This window comes from Thermobia domestica, chromosome 2, assembly GCF_964235325.1.
Source record: "Thermobia domestica chromosome 2, izTheDome1.hap1.1, whole genome shotgun sequence".
In the NCBI taxonomy this organism is placed as follows: Eukaryota; Metazoa; Arthropoda; class Insecta; order Zygentoma; family Lepismatidae; genus Thermobia; species Thermobia domestica.
In genome coordinates this window covers 230,907,580-230,928,869 of record NC_137455.1, presented here as the reverse complement: position 1 = coordinate 230,928,869, position 21,290 = coordinate 230,907,580, and the positions used below count along the sequence as shown (strand labels likewise).

The window sequence follows — 21,290 nt, the reverse complement described above, 5'->3', positions numbered from 1 at the left end:
TCAAAATATACAAGCAGGAAACAGTAATAAGCAGGACTGAAAAAATAGAATTTTTAGGTATTACACTTGAAGAGAGAGAACAATACATACTTGAACATGAGAAAAAACTGAAAAATAAACTACAAAAATATACAACAATTATAAAAAATAAAGCAATGTGGTCATACAATAGATATGAGGTGTCAAGAATACTATGGAAACAAGTAGCAGTACCGGCGCTAACATATGCAAATGAAGTAATAACTAACGGGAAAAACCAGGAGTATTTTATAACAAGCACAAAATCAAATAGGAAGGTTTGCCATAGGAGCAAATAAATTAAGTGCAAATGTAACAATAACAGGAGAGATGGGATGGAGTGATTTGGAAAAGGAGAAGTTATGAGTAAAATAAAATATCTTGGAAGATTAAAATTTATGGAAGAAACAAAATTAGTAAAAGTTGTTCATGAGGCCACTAAACATATGAGAAAAAAGCAGAACACAAAATGGTTTAGGAGAGTTAGGAAATTAGAAAGAAAATATGATCAAACTACCCGCTGGCACAGAGTAAAATTATAAAAATTGGGGGGGAAAATCACAGAAAAAAAACAAAGAAAAAGCACAGGAAAAGTGGTATGAAGAAGTTCTCAAGAAGAGCAGTTTGAAAGGAATATACATATATAAAAAGCGCTATTAGAAAATAAATTATATGGAAAATGATTTACGAAACATTTTACTTTTCAAAGCCAAGTCAGGGAGCCTTGAGACAGACATAAGATTGAAAAAATTTACAGAAGTGAACGAAAAATGTCAACTATGTTTTAAAGAAGATGAAACACTAGAACACTTATTGTTAAACTGTGAAGAAACCCTAAAAATAAGGGAAACATGGAAATGGAACGATGACATGAAAAAGGAAAGGAATTTGGTTAAATTAGCTTGGATGCTACGCTTTAAAGTAAGTGGAAAGGAATTAAGTAAGAAAGAAAAGGAAAAAAACAAAGAACTTCTTGAATTTTGGTGGAAAAAGAAAATGGAAAACGTTAAATAAAAAAGAGCAGTACATTTTTTTCACTATTTTTTATTTTTTTCAGGAACCAAACTTTCGAAGATAAGGAAGGATAGTACCTTGAACATTGAATCAGATATCCTATTTGTTTCCATTGATAAACAAAAACAATCTCTGTGGCTTGAAGAACCGAACAGTTTACCAAATTTGTACTAGAAAACTTTCATTCTTGTAATGAAATGCGAAAGTTAAAATAACAAAAGTAGCAAACGGGACCATTACGACAGCGACATTAAAATTCTTTCTGAGTCGGTAAGTATTGTTAAATAGTAGTATATCTGTGAGTGGGGAGAGAGAATAATCAGAGAGAGAGAGAGAGAGGAAGAGAATCTGAATTAACTTTATCAAACTATAATGGCTAGATACTATTTCTACTCCCTAGTATCCCGTAAAATTTCCCGTATCCGGGGGGAGAGGGGGTCGAAACAATTTCGGGCGAATAATTCAGTGGCGGGGATCTCGAACGAAATCACACTGGTAACAATTATAAAGTACTAGAGGCCTTATACAGAGTCGTTTTGACTTATGATTAGCGTCATACTAAAGGATTGACTACTGCAGGAAACATATGTTAGTCGAACAGTTAATATGACAGTAATCATGCTTCAGAACGTCTCTGCATAAGGCCTATTATGTATTTCTTCAATTAGCTTAGCGATAAAATTTAAACATTTGCCATTTGACCTCCCTCAAGACCCGACTCTGGATTGCTTGAGTTAACTTTACATCTGTAGTTCTTAGTACAGAAATGCTGTTATTACGTACTACATAGAAACAGATCATTTGAAATACATTGAACGATGAGCACAAATGTGACTTAATAACTTCTCAAAATTAAGAACTGATTATAAAATGAATATATAAGTCTATCAAGTGAATATGAAGCCTGCCTACCTGCAGAAGGCAAATCCATCTAATTTTTATGAAAAAAAAAAAGAAAACAGAAATTTCTGGTGAAAATCACTATGGATATTATGAACAACGAGAACAACCTACGAAGGATTCACATATAACAACACCATCCCAGGGTATTGAAAAAAAAAATTCAAGGTTATATTAGACTTAATGTTCAGGTTGCGTTAGCTTTAGAGAAGAAGAAGGAAAAAAAAATAAAGTTACTACTATTATCAGAAGATTTTCCAAATTCTTGTTTCGTGGCCAACCAAGAGTTAACAGTCAACATTGTTCAGCTTAATTAGTACATAAAAAAAAAATGAGCAATTAGAACTGTATAAGTTCAAGTTTATAAATTGCATTTGAAATCATAAAGTCAAATTCTCAAGACTAGTTTATTTGTGCCATTGGTTAACGATTACATTATAACAGATTCAAAAAAAAAAATGTCATTAAACATTTGCCTCCATCGTGGTATCTCTATGACACTTCATTAACATCTTTATAAAATGATATTGTTATATTTCTTTAACATATCCAGATTCTCCAACATGATTCTCAAACTTATTTCGTTAGTACATATCGAAATTATTATTATTCAAAGAATTGACGATCCATCCCTTCTACTTATGTATTTACAGAGGATTCTTTTTAATTGGGCGTTCGTTGCTTATAATGTCCCTGTCATCCCTCAAACAACATGCAAATTATGCAGACATAGGCAGAATCATCGCTACTACAATTCCATTTTCAATTAAAAAAAAATGAGTAGCATCATGTATTACTTTACATTAGCCTATGCATCATTCGCATAATACGTCTACTGTGAAAGCACTACTACTAATGAAAATGATATATTTACAGATGTCTAGCGAACACGAAAAAAAAAAAAAAACTACATATACTCGACAGGGTCCAATTACTGAAACGCCTCGTAAACAATTACTATCATTTTTGACTTATTATCTTTGTTTACAACTAATTAAACTCATAGAGGGATGGATACGCATGAGAAATCATATTCTACTTGTGAGAGTAGCAAGTTGAAAAACATTCCAACGTTATTGGTTTTGATGAGGCAAATATATATATATATACACGAACATTTAATTCTGCACTGTAACTATGGCACGTTCAAAGTAAATATATATCTAACAGAAAATAAACAAACATAGCACAAAATAATATTTTATCAATAGTAATGTCGAACTCCGGAGGTATGTCCAGAGTAAAGTTCTCCCGCATCGGCACAAATCTATTACTAGCACTCATCACAATACGATATCAACATCGGAGGACATGTTATGTTCAATTTTTCCTAACCTACAAAACTAAATATCTGGTGCAACGCAGTGTGATCATACATACGAAAGAGGATTTTTAAACTACTAATGTATTAAGAGATACTATAAAAGGGCATACGACAAAATAAGAATAATAGACACGTTCGAAATACAATTTTACCGACATTACACGTATTTAATATGCACACGACAAAATATGGCAAGCACGTATACAAAATACATTACAAAATTAATATCAAAGGGACACACGACAAAATATAGGAAATCACGCTCAAATCACAATTGTTACCGGTTCTACACATAAGAAACGAAATTTTAGCTAACCTACACGCACGTATTACAAATACGACTAAAGGACACATTTATATATTAGAGCACTCTCAAAGAAATTTCATAATAATGTTTACAATTGACATACATCACGAAGCAATATTGAAATTACGAAACACTTAAATTCTCAGATACAGAATGTGCGTTCATAGTAAAGGTTTCCCCCCCCCCCCCAAAAAAAATATATCACCTTGCAATATGGAAAAGGCACGTATTAAATTTAGAAACATGGATAAAAGAAAATCTCCTAACCTAACCTACATAGATACTATGGATCACACATTTACAAATTAAACCTAACCTAACCTACAACAAATGTTTCACAAAATAAGGCATTATCACAAGACATAATTAATTCAGTAATGCGTTTAACATAACCTATCTAACCTAAATATTCAAAATTTTCAAGGTACATTGCCGTCGAAAGGTGCGTACAAAGTAAAGTATTACCCTAACATTTTCAAATTTACGTAGAGACACACACAAGACTTAGTAATTCAGTTATACATGCTTGTATATGAGTGGACGATGACGATTGATAAGTTCAGAGACGCGTAACGCCCTTTTAACTTAGTTACCCATCCTGATTCTTCAAGATGCCATTAGTTGAAATGCTATACTGTTTATAGAGAATAAGGAAAAATGTTACCCAATTATCAGCAGGTCTGAGTCCCTGTTTACTCCTCACATTATTTTGCGACTTTCGTTTTCGTTTTGATAACAAACGGGGTTCCACCTGAATATGCCGTTTAGAATTTTCTATTGTTTTCAGTTCAGACGGCCATGGAAATTTTTCTCGAAAGCTATCGGTAGCTGAAAAAGAAATGAACACCTCAGCAGGCGTACATCCAATGGTGCTATTATAAGAATAGTTTAGCAGATCTTGTGCCGCCTTTAGCACTGTTTCCCACTTAGTGTGGTTATGGCTGCACAATAATCGAATAATTCGATTGAGTTCTCGATTCGAACGTTCAATGATGCCATTCCCAGAAGGGTTGTATGGCGAGACCAAAATATGCTGAATTTGGTGATCATTACAGTAATTCTTCCACGTGTTCGAGAGGAACTGTGGGCCCTGGTCGGATATGATAAAATTTGGGTAAGGGAAGAGATAGAAATATTCCTTTTCTAGAGTCCGAACAATCTCAGCAGCTGTGGCAGTCCTCAACGGTAAATAACATAGAAACCGTGAATAGACATCAACAATTGAGAGGATGTAGTAGAATCCATAACTACATGGCAATTTTCCCACGAGATCGATGCATAATTTGGAATGTGGCTTATCTGCCTCAATATGCAGATCCTCACGAGCGATGATTCTATTGGAGAACTTCGCTCGGGCACACAACTCACAATTATTGATGAAATTTTGGAACGTACGTTTTTGTCCTTTCCAGGAAAACAATTCTTGAACTAATTTCAAACATTTGCTAACACCAAAATGCCCCGTTTCATGAACTTTCCTAATCGTTCTCTCAATTAATGACTCCGGGATTACTAGCAGCCAACGTTTTGTTTTTAAATTTTGAATATATACCAAATTATTTACTAGACGAATTCGAGAGTCGACACTGTCTGACATCTTCGCTTTTAATTCGTTACAGCACTTATCACCCGCTTGCATTTGCATTAACTCATTTACAGTGAACCACGTACTCTCATCATAACAAACAAAATTAACATGGTATTCTTCAGGTTCGGCAGGGAGTTCCGGAGTATTGCGACTCAATATGTCGGCTATTTTATTGTCCACTCCCTTAATGTGCTCGAACCGAAGATCGAACCTCTGTAACTTTAACAAAATTTTTGTGGTTCGGGGATCTAAGTTCTGTAACGTAAAAGCGTATGTCACTGCGCTGTTGTCACAATGGACAGTAACTCTTCTACCTAGAATATAATACGAAAAATGTTCGCACAGAAACAATACTGCCAGCAACTCCAGTTGGAAGATCGAATAGGAAACTTCATATAACTTTAATTTTCTACTTGCATATCCGATAACGAGAAGCTCTCCAGTATCATCATACTGAGCCAGATAGCCGGCCAAATTTTCTAGCGACGCATCTGAAAATAAGTGAAACGGTTGATCGAAATTAGGTTGACTGAGCGCTGGAGGCTCACTCAACAAATCTCTCAATTGTTGGAATCTACTCAGCAATTCCTCAGTTAGACAATATTTCTTGTCTTTCTTCAACAAATCGAAAAATGGTGCTGTTAAGGCCGCAAACTGAGGAATGAATTTCCTTCGCCACGAAAGAATGCCTAAGAAAGATCTAAGTTTCTTCTCGGTTTTCGGTATCGGAAAGTACTTTATCGCTTCGTTGTGTTTGGGATTCGGCTTTAATTCCTTCCCATTCACAATGTGTCCTAAAAATAAAATTTCAGACTTGACGAACTGACATTTCTTGAAATTTAGAGCAAAATTTCCAAAAGTGAGAATTTCAAATAGTTGTTCTAAATGAATGAAATGTTCATCAAAAGTAGAACTAAAGCACATCAAATTATGAAGAGAAGTGAACCTATCAATAATTCAGCCTTCATTCCTGACTATAAATACTGGTATACTAGAGGAAGACTATCTTTTTCCCGAAACCGCATTTTAAATATATACTGGGCACAGGTCGATCTTAACCGAACAAACAGAATTTTTGAAAAGGTTTGCCAAATATTATAATTTAGAAAGTTCAGCTCGACTCTTGTGTTCAAGATACATTTTACTTATATTTCGATTCGCTGTACTTCCTCCTTCTTCCTTCAGAACAAAATACGTCAATAAATTTTTAAGGAAGACAGTACAACTCACTTCATCTCGAAACGAATTCATTTTACATTCAAAATATTGTTTTGAGGGGAGAAGTTCCAATTGAGCAACTATCACTTCCCTTTTATGACAACTGCTCAATCTGTTTTCACGAATTAAGACCGAAATGGCTAACAAAATGGGAAACTTTATTGTCATTACGGTCATTGCTACCAACCGATTGCGCTGCAACAGAAGAATGTGGCGATACAATTGAGTGATACGTTTGAAGAGGACAGAGGAATCATCATTGGACTCGAACGGAATTAACTGACAGGTAGGTTTATACTGTTAAACCATACATTTCCGGTACCGTATACTATACCGGTACGTAAACAACTTCTAAATATTCTGAATTAGTTCTAACAATCCTTTAAAAAAAATTCCTTTTTCGCGGGTTTAGCCGAACCGGAAGATATATTTATTTATTTTCTTTAAGCTCAAATTATTATGCCCACTAATCGAAAGAACATGACTCAACTTGCCACTCCTTCACAAAATTTCAGTTCTTCAGTTAAATAAAACCACTAAAAGAGAAGTTTCTAGATCAAGATTCTAAATCCTATTTTGTTATTGAATATCTATTTTATAATATTTTACCTCCTACGTTATTTATAGAACATCATAAAGCATAACTTCAACTAATTAAAACACAACAAAAGAAAAGGAAACAAAGTTCAGGATTACAAGTTCCGTTGTAGGAGGAGCTAATACAGGCGGTGAGATCTTTGCCTGTCTTATTCTATGGAGTGCTTCTAGCCACTTCCTACAATATTTTCCAATCATCATATGTCTCCGCCCCTGGCTAGAGCAATTTCCTACTAACCATCTAAACAGTTTCAATCTACTTATATTAACATTAATAAACAATATCAAGTCAGGTTTTCCTATCTCTTTTCTCCCTTTTCGAGATCTACTCATTCTTTTGTCATCAGTATCAAGGAAATCATCAACGTCATCACCACTCAGTATGTGAATCTTCATCGTATCAACTATACTAGACTTCGCTATCCTATCATACTGCTTTCTTTCATAACCGACATACATAAGGGAGCTATCATTTACATCATCATGCATTACTGGGGTTTCATTTAACAAATATTTACTGACACGTATATGAAATCTACTACTACATACTAAATCTAAACCTAAATCTACATTTGCATCATCATCATAATCATGAATCTCATCATTTAAATTATCCTTAGTAACATCTATATGAGACTTAAACTCAGGCGCTCCTAACACAGCCATGTCATTTAAAGTATTACTTATTTTATCTGATACACCACACAAATTATTTACTAAAAGTGTATCCGTGTCTTCAATATTACTGTTTGTACATAAACCCCTAGCTCTTATGTCTAATTTATCATTAGCGGTTACATTTTTAACTTCTTCAGAAGTTAATGTTGATGACGTTACAGATGACATTTTATATGCTACTTTATTTTCCAGTTCTTGTTTAACAGTGGATAAATCCGACTGTACACTGGAGAGAGACTCTTTAATTGTACCAATGTCTACCTTCGATTCATTCTTATTAGCATCTATTTTATTATTCATAACGGACATTTCAGTTCGCAAATCTTTAATGATGTCAATAAGCGTTTTAAGCAATGGTTCTCCATCAATTTCAGTTTCAGGTTCCTCAACGGGTTGCTCAATTTCTGTAGCTAGCACCTTATCCAACTTACAGTCGAAACAAACCCATTTATTGTTCGTAGTACGTAGCAATTCCTGTTCCTCATCAGGAATGTTCAAACAACGAATGTGGAACCATTGATCACATGTTTCACAGCGTATGGATACACTGTCACTGTACTTGTTTTCACAACATTTAAAATGTTCGGTAGAACCATCTACACGAAGACTTTCGTCGCTCATTTTTGCATTAATCGGGTCACGCGTCTAACAACTTATCATCGTCATATCCACTCATTACTTTACATACTTATCTCAGTTAGGCACACAAAACAATAATTATAAAAATATATTATACATATCCTTGGCTAAGGGTCGCCAATTATAACAACACCATCCCAGGGTATTGAAAAAAAAATCAAGGTTATATTAGACTTAATGTTCAGGTTGCGTTAGCTTTAGAGAAGAAGAAGGAAAAAAAAATAAAGTTACTACTATTATCAGAAGATTTTCCAAATTCTTGTTTCGTGGCCAACCAAGAGTTAAGAGTCAACATTGTTCAGCTTAATTAGTACATAAAAAAATGAGCAATTAGAACTGTATAAGTTCAAGTTTATAAATTGCATTTGAAATCATAAAGTCAAATTCTCAAGACTAGTTTATTTGTGCCATTGGTTAACGATTACATTATAACAGATTCAAAAAAAAAAAAAAAAAATTGTCACTAAACATTTGCCTCCATCGTGGTATCTCTATGATACTTCATTAACATCTTTATAAAATGATTTGTTATATTTCTTTAACATATCCAGATTCTCCAACATGATTCTCAAACTTATTTCGTTAGTACATATCGAAATTATTATTATTCAAAGAATTGACGATCCATCCCTTCTACTTATGTATTTACAGAGGATTCTTTTTAATTGGGCGTTCGTTGCTTATAATGTCCCTGTCATCCCTCAAACAACATGCAAATTATGCAGACATAGGCAGAATCATCGCTACTACAATTCCATTTTCAATTAAAAAAAAATGAGTAGCATCATGTATTACTTTACATTAGCCTATGCATCATTCGCATAATACGTCTACTGTGAAAGCACTACTACTAATGAAAATGATATATTTACAGATGTCTAGCGAACACGAAAAAAAAAAAAAAAAAACTACATATACTCGACAGGGTCCAATTACTGAAACGCCTCGTAAACAATTACTATCATTTTTGACTTATTATCTTTGTTTACAACTAATTAAACTCATAGAGGGATGGATACGCATGAGAAATCATATTCTACTTGTGAGAGTAGCAAGTTGAAAAACATTCCAACGTTATTGGTTTTGATGAGGCAAATATATATATATACACGAACATTTAATTCTGCACTGTAACTATGGCACGTTCAAAGTAAATATATATCTAACAGAAAATAAACAAACATAGCACAAAATAATATTTTATCAATAGTAATGTCGAACTCCGGAGGTATGTCCAGAGTAAAGTTCTCCCGCATCGGCACAAATCTATTACTAGCACTCATCACAATACGATATCAACATCGGAGGACATGTTATGTTCAATTTTTCCTAACCTACAAAACTAAATATCTGGTGCAACGCAGTGTGATCATACATACGAAAGAGGATTTTTAAACTACTAATGTATTAAGAGATACTATAAAAGGGCATACGACAAAATAAGAATAATAGACACGTTCGAAATACAATTTTACCGACATTACACGTATTTAATATGCACACGACAAAATATGGCAAGCACGTATACAAAATACATTACAAAATTAATATCAAAGGGACACACGACAAAATATAGGAAATCACGCTCAAATCACAATTGTTACCGGTTCTACACATAAGAAACGAAATTTTAGCTAACCTACACGCACGTATTACAAATACGACTAAAGGACACATTTATATATTAGAGCACTCTCAAAGAAATTTCATAATAATGTTTACAATTGACATACATCACGAAGCAATATTGAAATTACGAAACACTTAAATTCTCAGATACAGAATGTGCGTTCATAGTAAAGGTTTCCCCCCCCCCCAAAAAAAATATATCACCTTGCAATATGGAAAAGGCACGTATTAAATTTAGAAACATGGATAAAAGAAAATCTCCTAACCTAACCTACATAGATACTATGGATCACACATTTACAAATTAAACCTAACCTAACCTACAACAAATGTTTCACAAAATAAGGCATTATCACAAGACATAATTAATTCAGTAATGCGTTTAACATAACCTATCTAACCTAAATATTCAAAATTTTCAAGGTACATTGCCGTCGGAAGGTGCGTACAAAGTAAAGTATTACCCTAACATTTTCAAATTTACGTAGAGACACACACAAGACTTAGTAATTCAGTTATACATGCTTGTATATGAGTGGACGATGACGATTGATAAGTTCAGAGACGCGTAACGCCCTTTTAACTTAGTTACCCATCCTGATTCTTAAAGATGCCATTAGTTGAAATGCTATACTGTTTATAGAGAATAAGGAAAAATGTTACCCAATTATCAGCAGGTCTGAGTCCCTGTTTACTCCTCAGGTTCGGCTAGACTATCCAACCTGTTTAAGTGAAGAGTTGACACTAATATCCCCGAATTGTTGGCTCCACACACTACCATAGTAGGATGTCGTTTCACAAGTCGACGAGACTAATCTCAACCATTTATACCTCCTGACCCATCATTTCAGATTCCTAATGATGGCGGAGGTAACATTCGATGGTCTTCATCCAAAAAGGTTTTAACGAATTTTGACTTCGGTCAGAACTCCTTAATATCTATTTCCTCCAAATAATGTTTCAGGTTATCCTAAATCACAATTTTTACTAGGTTGCAGGCCGAATTTGCATTTTAGTTGCGAAATTTCTGACTTTTTAAGAGACTGACCTAGACCATCGTTCTTACGCGCCGAAATCTATCAATTCACTGCGTCATCTTACACTCGTAGCCAGGCCTTGATAAACGCGGTTTCTAATATTATATCTTTGATTATAATTCGCGCAATTTTACCATAAATACATATCAATACAAGAACCTAACCGTAAAAATCATGAATCTCTATATCAATTTTTAATATCGAACTTACCGAAAACCCTTATTCAATAAATAAATAAAAAAAGATTATTCTCTTCAGGCACTTGTTTAGGTTTTGTCATGACAACGGAGGACTTCTTTTCACTGCCGAGCCGCCATCTTTTAAACTGTTAGTTTCACGTATAGCGATTCGAACGCCCTCTTGCGGCAATAACCAGAGGGATCGCCATATCAGCAGTAATATAGTGTAACAAGTGAACGTCGAGATAATTCACAAATGAATGAAATCTAATAACACAACTATATCAAATATTCGGTAAGCTTTTAAGCTAAAATTTAGTAGTATCCAGTTTTACTTATATTAATTGTTCCAAAATACTGTATAAACTGTAAAGAAACGGTTACATGATTTGAAGTGAATCGGTAAAACTAGATTTAAAAAAAAAATACTCAAAGTTTTAATTTAACTTTCCGGATGAGTTTAAGTGCCTTGTACTAACAATACAGAACGAATTAATATTAAATTAGTGTAAACTTACACGTAACAAAACTGGGCACAGTAATATTATGCGGGAACCAACTTCGACTTCAACCGGTACACATAACAATACGGATCGAATGTAAACAAACCGGTAATCGTTCTGTTACACACACTCCACAAGATATCGAACTAAATTCCTAACTAAACTAATATGAGACTCCAACGAATTGTTTTGAAAATGTAAGTATGTACATAATCTTACTTTGTGAAAATGTACCAAATTACGGCGGTTAAAATAATTGACCTTCCCGTTTATTGAAGTTTCCTAGAAACCTAAATTAGTTTACTCATTAGCGCAAGAAGAAAGTACAAGTGTCCAGACTTCAAATCCCATGTGTTAAAAATTTTTTCGTGAGAAATTAGTGAGGTTAAAAATTGTACAGATAATACGAAAAGATAGGACAAGTTTACAGTGCTTGTAGGTGACAATATCAAAAGATTTATGCTCAACAAGTGTGTCACAGATGGAACTTTCATCAGTACTGCGCTTATTTGATGGAACGTTTTACTAATACGTATATTAGTATGGTTTCCTATTCCTTTAAAAGCATTGGGAACAAGCAAAGTGAATGATACTGCCAGCGCCTCCGTACGTGACAAAACGTAGAAGCAGAGAATTATTATTTCTCTATTTCAGAAAACTACCTGCTCACGATAAGTAACTCACAATCTCATCCCATATAAGTAAACATAAAGAGGTAGAGGGCCAAAGATACTCTCTGGTGAGGTGAGGTGATTTTGAGTTTTACGTCCCGTTCAGCAGCGAGGCTATATGAGACGTGGACCTACTGATTAACGTGGAATCCGAACCACATGAGCTCCCGCCGGGAATCGAACCCGGGTCTCCCACGCCAAAGGCGCGTACGCTAACCGCTTAGCCACGAAGGAGCTCAAGATACTCTCTGTGTACCCATGGTCATTTCACGGCAGTGATTGCTCTGAGAGTGGAAAAGATTCGGAACCGACACACATTTTTCCTTGTTATTTCGGAAATCATTTTCTTCTCATTTATCTGCATGAGAAATGAAACGCCAAAAGTCACTAGATTGTGCAGATTTACGCAAAGTATTAGATCACTAGTTGAATGATAAAATCACTAAATCTAGTACGAAATCACTAAAAGTGGCATCCCTGTCATATAGCGCCTATAAGACCTACCGCTCACTGGCGACAGAACAGTTGCGCAACTATCTCGTCGCTGTCGCCTGCAGTCAGCAACTTCACGGAGACAAAACAGTTTTGTTGCCATACCCTCGCTCACTGGCGACGACAACAGAAAAGTTGCCGAGCATTTGATATCACAATTTACATAATCGGCAACCGGAACAGTTCGCATAATCGGATTTCGGATTTAAAAAAAAAAAAAAAAAAAAAACTACCGCCCATTCCAATGGTTAAATAAATAAATTTAAATAAACTTTAGAAGGTAGCGTCAACAGGGGCGTTATTTCAGACTTCACTTGAGGGGGCAAGAGCACCACCGATATAAGACTTTCATGTTTTGTACTAGTATATTAGTAGACAATTGATTAAAGTATGTATATTCCTCAAACTCTTGGGAGCAATTGCACCTTCTGTCTCCCCTAAATGACGTCCCTGAACGTCAATGAGTGACAAAAATAACAGCATTGTGTAAGCTAATATGAACGGGAACAATTATTCGAATCAAAAGATAACAAGAAAAACGAAAATATAAAGCGACTGGAAATAACTATCAGAACGAAACTAACAAAAACGGCAATCCGACAACACTGTACAGTAAATGTACTCTCAATGTTCTACGTATAGCCATAAAATAAAAATTGGCTTTCTTCGTTCTTCCCGCGTATTCTTCACGTTTTAAAATCGGCCATTTTTATGCAGTAGTTTTTTTTCTTTTTTATATTTGAAATGGAAAGAAACTTGAAAATGATAATTTTATCTGTATTTTTTTCTAGTGGGAAATTAATGAAAGTAGTAGGGTGTAGTATGACAATGATATGTCATTATCGAAAAATGTACCTACCTGTGTTCTTTTTTCTTGGCTAGAAAGGTCATTCTAGTTTCTTATAACAGCGAAACACACTTCCTTCCATAATTTCTTCTTTATATATATTTCTTCTGAGCGTTTCTCTATATCTTCAATTAATTTTTCATAGTCTTTATCACTAAAGACATGCTAGTCACTAATCAAAGAATGTATTAGGGCCTTCCACGCGAAAGTGAGCCTGAACCCAAATTTTCGAAAACTGTTAAAATCAATGCATTTTTACGTATATATAAAGTAAATAGAACGAAATTTACTTTTTCACTAAGAAAAACTTATTTATACTTAAAATTCACGTAAAATTTTAAGTCTAAATTGTGAATTTGTAACATGTCAGCTGGGAGGAAAATTTTTATTCTTGTTATCGGCAACATTTTACGGTATATTGTGCATGTTTGGCTGAAGTAAATTCGAGCTATTCAAGATGCTTCTTTTTGCTACAAGCTGCAGTTGAAATAGTGTTTACAAGATAAAAATTGTTTATTATATCATTAAAGATATAAACGTCAACTTGAGTGTCCTGCCCGTGACAGAAAACTACCAAAAGTTATTGTACTGAATTACTAAATTTGTGAATGTGGTTCGTACTTAGTAGAAGTAACAATTTTCACGTGTACTTCGCATTTACCAAATTTTGGTGTAATGCTAACAATATATTTCGATTTATTTCAATTTGAAAACTTGTCCTGCCCGTGACAGTGGGCATGCCACTGGTGGGATAGTTTGTGTACATTGGTTATTCACGATAGAAAATTTTTCCATGTGTACTAAAATAAAGTTTTCTAAGCATGAACATTATTTACTTAAATAGAGGATTATGTATTACTGTCAGTATGATGTTTTAACTTAAAATAAATGTCATATAAATATTATCATTAGTGTCACCTTTCTGTTCGTTTCAAGGGAGCAGTAGATGGGATTGAAGTACGTACAAAACGGCCAGTATAGAACTTTGTGAAACAAAACAAAGTAATTGTAGAATGTGCTGCTAATTTCGTTTCAAAATATATCTGTTTTACTACTATCATCAGCAGAAATTGAAGAAAAAAAAAAGACGTTTTGATTAAAAGACGGGAAAATGCTCTTATCAATTGAATGTCCCCAATCAAAACAGTTATTCCTGCAATTTGACAGTGAAAATTTGGTAGTTCGTCGAACTTTTAAATCAGAGCTTCATCCGTATAAAATCTTTAAATTTCTAACACACTTTTATTCAGATTCTGAAAATGGTGAGTCCAAAAGAAATGAAGGTATCCTGAGGGGTGACTTGCAAGGCTTGTGCATGTTAACAAGGCTTGTGTTAGACCAGCTGTTGAAGATATAACACAATAAACATTTTTGTTGATGGAATTTTTCCCTAGTGGGCAGAAAAAGAAAACATAGACATGCAACTATCGCACGAAGCTCAGTAGAAGAGGACGAAGAAGTCAAGGAAATTCGTATGAAGACCGTAAGCGATTGCGGTAAAATTTTCAAGACTGTTGAAGATGTGTCTTACTTCCATTTCGATCAAATAATACCTTTAATACCAGCAGTGCTATGCCCCGGGGGGGAGGGAGCGTGGTTACAGACCCGGGCGTCAAAGTAAGGGGGCGCAAAATTCACGAGGAAAAAATAATATATATATATAAAATGGAAGGAAAACAGTATTAAAAAGTGCTCAAAATCAAGGAAAAGCAGAGTTTATTTTTGAAAATTTTCTTACGCATCGCGCCAACCATGGTGACGCTTTGCGGCTGGTCTGTCGATCTCACTCATATTTACGGGGGCGCCGTCGCGACGCGTCGTATACTCTCGCCCCGGGCGCTGATTTTCCACGGCACGGGCACTGGATACTAGCACCTATTTTATATACTGTTAGACAGTGTTTTGTACGAATTTCCCTACAAGGTGGGTGTAAATGGGCAAATAAAACCATTTCCTAAAGTGTAGGTGGTGAGAAATAAGTATACGGCATATTATTATTTTTATGTGGTAAAAGCGAGCCTCAACTAAAGTAAATATAATTATTTATGTAAAATGCTATAACAGAACAGCAGCAATTAACTTATTTTCCATTTTATTTCATTTTTGAAATCATTCTTATTGAGATGTTGTGTGTTGATTCATACGGTGTTCTGCCCGTGACACAGTAAAGTTTAGTTTATTCATTAAATAAATATTTGGCAAATTTCTATTATGTGAAGTTTGTTTAAAATTTTCATCATTTATACATTTCAGTTTAAATAAAAACATTTTGAGCTAAGAATTCACAGAGTTTTGTAACATTCACTTGGTGTGTCGAAAGTCACTTCTCTTTTTTGTCCCCACCCGTGACAGACATTTAGGAATTAATATTTTCTACTGTAAACAGAAAAAAATACTGAAAACATCAGCTACATATACTCCTAAGTCTGTACTGCTCATATACCATACAATTAGCAGAATTTATGTTGTACTTTTAGAAATGTACAACTTTAAAGCATCAAAAATGCGGTAGTGTAAATGTCCTGCCCGTGACGATGGAATGGCCCATTAGTTTCCATCGCGAACACTTCTTTTCACGCGCTACACACGGAACGAACTGTTACGTGAAAAAACTTGTAGAAAACATTTATTTTTTACCTTTCTATTTGGAGGATACCTCGGCAACTTTTCTGTCGTCGTCGCCTCAGTGAGCGGACTCCCATAAGACTCAATGCATTTTTAGATGTTGCGCAACTGTTCCGTCGCCGAGCTGTTGCCCTGCTTAGCGACACCTCGGCAACTTTTCTGTCGCTGTCGCCTCAGTGAGCGGACTCCCATAAGACTCAATGCATTTAGCCAGAGCAACAAGATAGTTGCCCGACAAAATGTTGCCAGTGAGCGGTAGGCCTAAAATCCCTCAAATAATGCATTTCGTCAATTACTGGTACCTGGTCCACTACTGGTACATCTCGTCACAGATTCTACACCTTGAATTATAACTTCCCTCGAAAGAGATGTCGAACCTACCAATACATACGATTCAACCAACCAGGCATATAAATCCAGCACCTGTAACGTAACATCTATCATATGTTTAACATCATGACTGAAACATGAACATACACCTCTGTCACTTTTTAAACTATACATTTTCTGTTTCTTGTCTTGTCTGGTGTTGTCGTAGACCATTACAGGTCATATAGGTAGATACACCAGCTCGCTAGTCATGTGTGCTACAAGTACAAATTTGTCAAATGTGTACCTCACACGGAGGATTTGTGTTTTAGGGACAAAATTGAATAAAATACAGGACACAATTGGGAAGAAAGGACACAATCGGGAAAGAGGTCGAATTCAGGAAATGGTCAAATTCGGGAAAGAAGTTCAGACAGAGAAAGAGGGCTGAAAGCCAATTTGAACAGGGCAAAAAGTTAGAGGAAAGTGGGAAGTGTAGAATGAAAAAAGAAGAAAGAGTAGAAAAAAGAAGGGGATGTATGTACGTGTAAATGTAAAAGAAAGTGTAAGTGTAGCGTAGGTGAATAGGAGATCCCACTCAACTCTCTTCCTCACAGAGCAGCCCCACACACGAGGCACTCGGTGTAATGTCCACTGTCGAACTCCGTTTTTTTTTTTTTTTTTTTCTTGTTTGAGACCATTATAGGTTAAATAGGAAGGTGCACCAGCATTAAAGTCATGTAAGTGTAGTGTAGGTGTATAGGAAATCCCACTCAACTCTTTTCCTCACAGAGCACTAGCACATACGAGGAACTCGCTGTAACGGCCACTGTCGAACTCTCATTTTTGTTTACTGTTTACACAAAACTGCAATTTGTCTTATCTTGAATCAGTGATGCCAGGTACATAGTGTAAAATTTCCCGCAAGTAAGCACAGTATTTTCAACTCAATTGTGGTTTTTCCCATACTTCAAATAATTTTATAGAAACGAAATAAAAAAATGAATAGAAATTACAAGTCTATAGCCATGTAAATAAAATATCCACCAATATTAATACAATACATCTGTATTGCGAAGACTCAGAACAGCAACTGAGCCTTCAGCCTCATCTAGGGTACCCAGAAAACAATGATTTGAAAACCCGGACACATTAAGTCTTATGTAGAGTCGTTTTAAAATACGATTAGAGTCATACTAAATGCCTGACTACTGCCGGAAACATGTTAGTAGCACCCTTTAGTATTGTACTAATCATTCGTCAGAACGACTCTGCATAGTGCATAAGGCCCCTGGACTATATGAATTTCTAAACCTTTCCCCACATATGACAATTCAATTCATGAATTACATTTATGCATCTTTGGCTGATGCAAGCTGGAAAAGCTGTATTTACAAATAACTATATTTACATTTTAAAATTCTTTCCTCATTGATCTCATGTGGTTCGGATTCCACGTTAATCAGTAGGTCCCGTTTCATATAGCCCCCTGCTGAAAGTGACGTTAAACTAAAAATCAATCAACTCTTTCCTCATTGATATTTCTCTGCTCTTCGAGCGGCTTTCAATAGACGCTTGTTCTGCAAGAATTCTTCAAATACAACACTGTATGTTCCATTCTCACTTTTTCCTTCAAAGTTGGAACAAACCTAATGTTCGGACTTAACTGTGGAGATATCAAGTCGTTTGCGTTCTTTTGTCCAAGCAGCATTCATTAATGAAAATATCCGTACGCTTCACAGTAAGCATTATTACTTTGTATGCAAAGAATACGAGGGTCACTACGAAAGTTTTGAGATGTGAAATAACTTACATACTTAAAATCAATTTAACAGTTACATTTTCTCAACGTATTCACCATTACACTGTACACACTTTTGCATCCTCGAAAACCACTTTTGGAAGTAGTGCTGCCAGTCTTTTTCTTCAAGTGTTGAAAGTTCATTCTTGTAAGCCACTACAGCTTATTCAGGGCTGCAAAATCTCTTCCCAGGCATGCGATCTTTGATCCTGGGGAACAGAAAGAAATCACACAGGGCCAGGTCAGAGCTATACGGCGAATGAGTCATAAGTTTGAGCTTCGTAGATTCTAAAAACTGAATTGTGATATTGGCCGTGTGTGCGGACGCGTTGTCATGATGAAGCAGGATCCCACGCAATCCAGTTCTTGGACGCCGTTCCCGAAGCTTCTGGAACACTTTTGTTAGGCAAACAGTGGTGTACCAGTGAGCAGTAACAGTCCTTTGTTCTTCTAGTGGGACAGTTGCAACATGACAAGATTTGGAGAAGAAAGTTGCGACCAACTTCTTCCCCACACTTCGCGGTAGCTTCACTTTCGTGGGTGGATTTTCGTCTAGAAAGATCCAAACTGTAGACTGGCGTTTAATTTCAGGGTCAAATTGATAGATCCAAGTCTCATCACCAGTAACAATGTCAGAGACGCGTCGAGAATTGCCTCCATCAAATCTTGCTAGCATTTCTTCACACCATTCCACACGCATGCGCTTCTGCTATTCAGTCAAAGTGTGAGGCACCCAACGAGATGAAACCTTCCTGAGCCGAAGATGATCATGAAGAAATTTTGTTACTGCTGGCGATCCAATGTTCACTGTAGATTCAATATCCTTCAAAGTTGTTCGAGGATTTTCTCGAATCATTTGTTCCACAGTGGCAATGTTTTCATATGGCACAGCTGTTGCCGGGCGTCCAGCTCTCTCTTCATCTTTAAGCGATGTCCGGCCTGTTCTGAATTCACCAAACTATCGAAAAATGGTAGCACGGAAAAGAGCAAGGTCCCCAAATGCCTCCTGCAAACGGTCAAGGCTTTGTGTCTCGTTCAAACCATTTTTGAAATCGTAAAGGATCATTGCCCGAAAATGTTCTCTTTCGAGCTCCATTCTAGACAGCCGAATACTGCTCACATCAACAAACAAGTGAATGTGATACGGCCACGCCGATAAGCGAGGCGAGTTGAAACTTGCTTCGCTTCTTCGTTCTGGATACCACTACCGAACGCAATTGTTGGAATTCAAATACTGTGCCACAACAATGCGTATCTCAAAACTTTCGCAGTGACCCTCGTAAATGAAGCAACTTTCTTCAAATTCTCAATACCTTTTTCGCTTGATGCTTCCGCACATTTGAAAAATGTTAAATACCTATCTTCAACAGTTATACAGTTTTTGAACATGTCTGAGATTGCTACTTCTTGAAACACCTTGAATTGTTCGTTAAGTCCATCCATGGCAATGGATTTAATATTGCACGCCTCAACAGAACTAACTAAAACTTGAAAAGAACAGTTGGGATTTCGAAGCGAAAGCAACGAGAGACTCTTATGCAAATTTGTTTCGCTGAAATTATACCGCTCACGAATGTATTGACGAGCCCGTTTTTTAAAAATCAAAAGATTAAATTCGCACTTTGTTTTACCACAAGGAAGTAATAGTTTCATCTTAGAATTAGCAACATATATAAAGACTTTGACATGCTATTCTATATGTAAGCTGTTTAATGTAGATTATTTAACATTGACTAAAGTATTGTAACATTACAAGTATAGCTTTCAAGAGTTTCGATGAGAGGAGAAAATAATTTGAGGAACTCGAAGCTTTTCTTACTTTGCAACTTACAAAATGAACTGATAATAATTTGCAAATTTAGAATGTCTTAGACTGGGACCATCAAGCCATCGGAATAATGGAAAATTAAACATTTATAATGAGACAACTGAAAAGCAGGACAAATGGGCATCCAGCTGGACCACTAAGCCGGACAAGGGACATGATCTCCAAACGCCGGACTGTCCAACCAAAAGCAGGACATCTGGCCACTTCAATGCCATTCAGGACCTCTGGCCTAGCCTCATCACCAATTCTTTTCCTCTTCTTTGTTTTTACGTCTCTTACTGTGAAGTAAATTCTTTCAGATTCCATCCTTGATTGTGGTAATGTTAATACAAACTTTGTTAATTTTGCAATACTGGGAAATTTTACTTCATCATTAAAGTTACAGCATTAGCTATGGATTCCACGTTGAATCCATTTCCATTGAGAGTAACATTTCTTTCAACTGGGCTCGCACACACTCGCGCTCGCAATCAGTTCGTTCAACTGGCCTCGCGCTCACTTGCGTTGGAGATCACTTGTCTCAACTGGGCTCGCGCTGACTTCTCTCGACTGGGCATGTATTCACTCGGGCTCGCGCTCACTTCTCTCGACTGGGCACGTATTCACTCGGGCTCGCGCTCACTTCTCTCGGCTGCGCTCGCGCTCACCTGTCTCAACTCGGTTCCTGCTTACTCCTTTTTGTTGGGCTTACGCTCACGTATTTCATTAGGGCCCGTGCTCATTTATTGAGCTCGTGAATTGGGACACCTACGAAATAGACTAATTAATGGCATACTCCCTCTCCAATTTCCACCTGTGACACAGTTATTAATATTAACTGGAATTTTCTAACGTTTCCTAGTTCTACAACAGCAAACTATTATCTGAATCGATTTTTGTTACACTAATGTCAGTCACTATTGTATCGATTTTCATTATTTCTGCTTTCAGAATCTTCGTGAGAAATCAAAATGTTCAAATTAAAGTAGTAAAAAAGACTCTAAAAACCTAAAAAAATCGAGAAAATGCAGTCTTTCCCGAAAGAGAACTGGTATTTTCTTTCGCATTAGTAAAGAAAAGATACATACATAGGATATATTTTAATTT

At 35.8% G+C, this 21,290-nt stretch overlaps 1 protein-coding gene across 11 annotated transcripts in view; it reads right to left on the bottom strand.

The window, feature by feature from the left end:
- Window positions 1-16,824, bottom strand: part of LOC145678403 (methyltransferase-like protein 25B) — an 881,238-nt gene extending 864,414 nt beyond the window's left edge. For 8 of the 11 annotated variants that reach the window (XR_014130376.1, XM_081748506.1, XM_081748507.1 and 5 more), the window contains exon 1: window positions 16,648-16,824. Coding sequence is in view for 8 of the 11 variants with exons in the window: in XM_081748506.1 (XP_081604632.1) it covers window positions 16,648-16,809 (162 nt within the window). In the remaining 3 variants the exon portion in view is untranslated. Of the gene's footprint in view, window positions 1-16,278; window positions 16,523-16,568 lie in introns of those variants that run through there. The other 3 variants (XM_081748515.1, XM_081748510.1, XM_081748512.1) reach the window with 3 other exon arrangements.
- Between the last annotated feature and the right edge of the window lie 4,466 nt (window positions 16,825-21,290).